This window comes from Ylistrum balloti, unplaced genomic scaffold, assembly GCF_031769215.1.
Source record: "Ylistrum balloti isolate Yb309-2 unplaced genomic scaffold, AGI_CSIRO_Ybal_v1 Utg369850, whole genome shotgun sequence".
Classification (NCBI taxonomy): Eukaryota; Metazoa; Mollusca; class Bivalvia; order Pectinida; family Pectinidae; genus Ylistrum; species Ylistrum balloti.
This window is the reverse complement of record NW_026782003.1, coordinates 1,793,392-1,796,622: the sequence shown is the minus strand read 5'-3', so window position 1 is coordinate 1,796,622 and position 3,231 is coordinate 1,793,392. Positions and strand designations below refer to the sequence as shown.

Below are 3,231 nucleotides of genomic sequence, written 5' to 3'. Positions count from 1 at the left end.
CATAAGAAGTTGATCATATATCACTTTTTCTGATAAAAAATCAATAAGTTTCAATATTTCTAATATCAATGTATATGATAATTTATTACATTTATCACAGTTTTTTTTTATTCATGAAAACATGAGGAATTAAATTTGATTTTCTCTTCACTTAGAACATTAATAGAGGTTTGGTGTTACTATGTTAATCTGTTGTTTCATTAAGGTGATACAAGATGGATGAGTTGATGAACAAACTGCAGGAGGATATCTCCAAACGTAGCCTTCCGTCACTGTTGGATAGAAGTTTTGTAAAAACTGCTGAAGAGGATGGTCAGCTGAAGGTCAGAATTATGCAGTGGAATATCCTAGCTCAAGGTAATGGTCCTACACATGTCATCAGGGTACATATTGATTCCTGATGAATTAGCATGTTTCTCCTGTCGTAAGCCCAAGGGGACAAAAGTCACTTATAACAAAATTGCAGGTAGTTTGTAATTTCATACAAAGCAACATAAGTTTTTTCACTCTTATTTCTTAATGAAGAAAAAATACAGATTCCATTCTGTTAGTACTGATATATGTTTTTCCATATTTCTTAAAAGTAAGTTGCTTTGAACCACTATAAAAAAGAGCTTACCTTACTATATTTGCAATGCATGTATCTTAACAACAGAAAACACCTTCTATATGCATTTCATTAACATTTAACACAAGTTTTAGTTTTACTTTATTTTGTTCTCATCATAAAATTCATTTCTAACATGTTAATTATGTCATATTTGGTGTGTCAAATTTTATTCTATGGAAAGACACAATAGGTATAGTAGAAATAATAATTGTCATTTCTAGATAAATAGGACACAAACATGAAGAATATTCTAGACTTTATTTACAGAAGGTTTTATATTATTTAACAAAGAGCTGTAAATTCATAGACTACATCTGGTGCTTTAAAGACCAGGCTTCTGTTACCTCAGAATTAGCCTGCACTTACTGTTGGCTAACAAATGTTTAAACAATTTAATGTGTTGTGATATGTTAGAAATAGCTTATGCAGGATAAAAGTAATGACAAGCAATAATTATTTGTTTGTAGCTCTGACCCAAGGAGATGATAACTTCATCCTCTGTCCCCCCGCAGCACTACAGTGGGACAATCGTCAACTACGTGTGATCGAGGAGTTGGTTCGTTTCACGCCCAGCATTTTGTGCTTGGAGGAAGTTGATATGTTTCAGTTCCTGAAAGGTACCCTGGGACAGGCTGGATATGACGGTATCTTTACTCCAAAGCCAGACTCACCTTGTCACAAGTTTAAAAACAACATGGGATCTGATGGCTGTGCTGTATTCTACCAGACAGGTGAACTTGAACTACTGCATAAGGACTGTATAATATTGAAAGGAGAGGACGATGAAGAAACAAATCAAGTTGCTATCTTATGTAAATTTCGTTTGAAAGCTAACCAGAAAGTATTCTTTGTCAGTGTCTGTCATCTAAAGGCAAAGTCTGGCTATGCTGATTTACGTCATCAGCAGGGAAAATACTTGCTGGATGTTTTGAAGAAAAATGTTGGTTCCCATCCTGTGTTTATTTGTGGTGACTTCAATGCACACCCCAAAGAACCAGTGTATGGTGAGTTTGCGAAGAGTGATCTCGGCATAACCAGTGCGTATGCTCATTTATCAACAGAAGGAAAGGAGCCAAGCTACACAACATGGAAAATACGTGGAACCTTTGATGGGCAGAAAACAGAGAGCTGTAAAACCATAGACTACATTTGGTACTCTAAAGACAAGGCTTCCATTACCTCAGTATTAAACCTGCCTTCACCAGAGGCTATCGGGGAGGCCAGGCTACCTTCTTATACATACCCCTCCGATCACTTATCTCTTGTCTGTGATGTTGTTCTCAATAAATAAAGGAGAACTGATCTAGATTTATGTAATTTACTTAGGTAGACATTACGGCAAATTTATAAAAATAATAACGCCTGTCAAGAAATAGATTTTATAACCATGTTGCTTATTGCCATATAAATGTATTTAATTTTTGTACAATTATATTTAAAGAGATGAGGGAATTATTTAATGTGCACTGTATGTGTGTATACATGTTTTGTAATGCATTTATGATATTGTCACCATAAGCAAATATATAGCTTTTATTACAATCTGTCTACTTTTTAGGGAGAGAGTGTGTGTGGTAAAATTTTGTAAGTGAGTTTAATATCTTTAATACACTGCATGACAAGTTGCAATGCATTACATATACATTTGATTCTGGTATGAATACAGAGTCAAAGTGTACAAATCTGGATAAAAAATAATAAGCTTACCTACAAAAGTAGGGAGAGTTAACAGCTATACAGGATGACAATAAAGAATTATTAAAAAACAAAAATACAAAATCATATTCCTACTGACCACAATGATGTGATGGTATAGGAAACAGTATCTTGAGAGACATTAATAGAACAAAAAGTTGGACACCTGACTAAGCATCACAACTAGTCATTCTGAATATTTTAACTTTTAAAAAAATTTTTGTTTCTTTAGTACAATGTACCAGTACATAACTACATTCTTAGGTTATTAGGCCAGGGATGACACAAACAACAACTAGATGCCTTTCAGGAAGTTCTGACATAAAATTTCAGTGTTATATCATGAATAGTCTGATGATGAAAAACCAAGTCTAATTAGGAAGTAATCATATGTAATAGTTGTTGTCTTTATTGGTTTCAAAATCATATTGATTGACCATTTTTATTTGTTTTTTTGGGTTTTTTTCGTGCCCTACAATATAAACTCCTGACTTTTGTAGTATGTGTAAAGCCTAAAACCTTGGTAATGATATTGATATCTTCTCTCATGACATATGACCTTGAGGAAGAATGGGTAGAAGGACTGAGCCGAGACCTCTATTTAAGTCTCTGGATTTTGTATTTTACTTCAGCATATGTGGGTGATATTTAAAAGTTATTTTGATGAAGATCCAGTAGATAGTTTTTGAGGATGATGATCTCTCATTCATAAACTTGTTTTTAATTTTGAATATTTGTGTAGCTGTTAACGTAAACCCTGAAACATTGTCAATATGTTCCCTGATGCATGTTCTCTTCTGTAAATGTCTGTGATAGAGAAATTATTAGCAACTAATTTAATACAGAGTATACTGTGTTATCTTCACATCTAGATGTGATTAATATATTTTCATTTGTTGTATTCTGCATATTCATATGTTCATTTA

General features: G+C 33.3%; 1 protein-coding gene across 1 annotated transcript; it reads left to right on the top strand.

Annotated features, from left to right (window-relative positions):
• The first annotated feature begins 215 nt into the window (after positions 1–215).
• On the top strand, positions 216–1,967 carry LOC132545635 (nocturnin-like). Its single transcript, XM_060209333.1, has 2 exons — positions 216–357; positions 1,078–1,967. The coding sequence occupies exons 1-2, from the start codon at positions 216–218 to the stop codon at positions 1,899–1,901; spliced, it is 966 nt and encodes a 321-aa protein (XP_060065316.1). The 3' UTR covers positions 1,902–1,967.
• Positions 1,968–3,231: the final 1,264 nt, after the last annotated feature.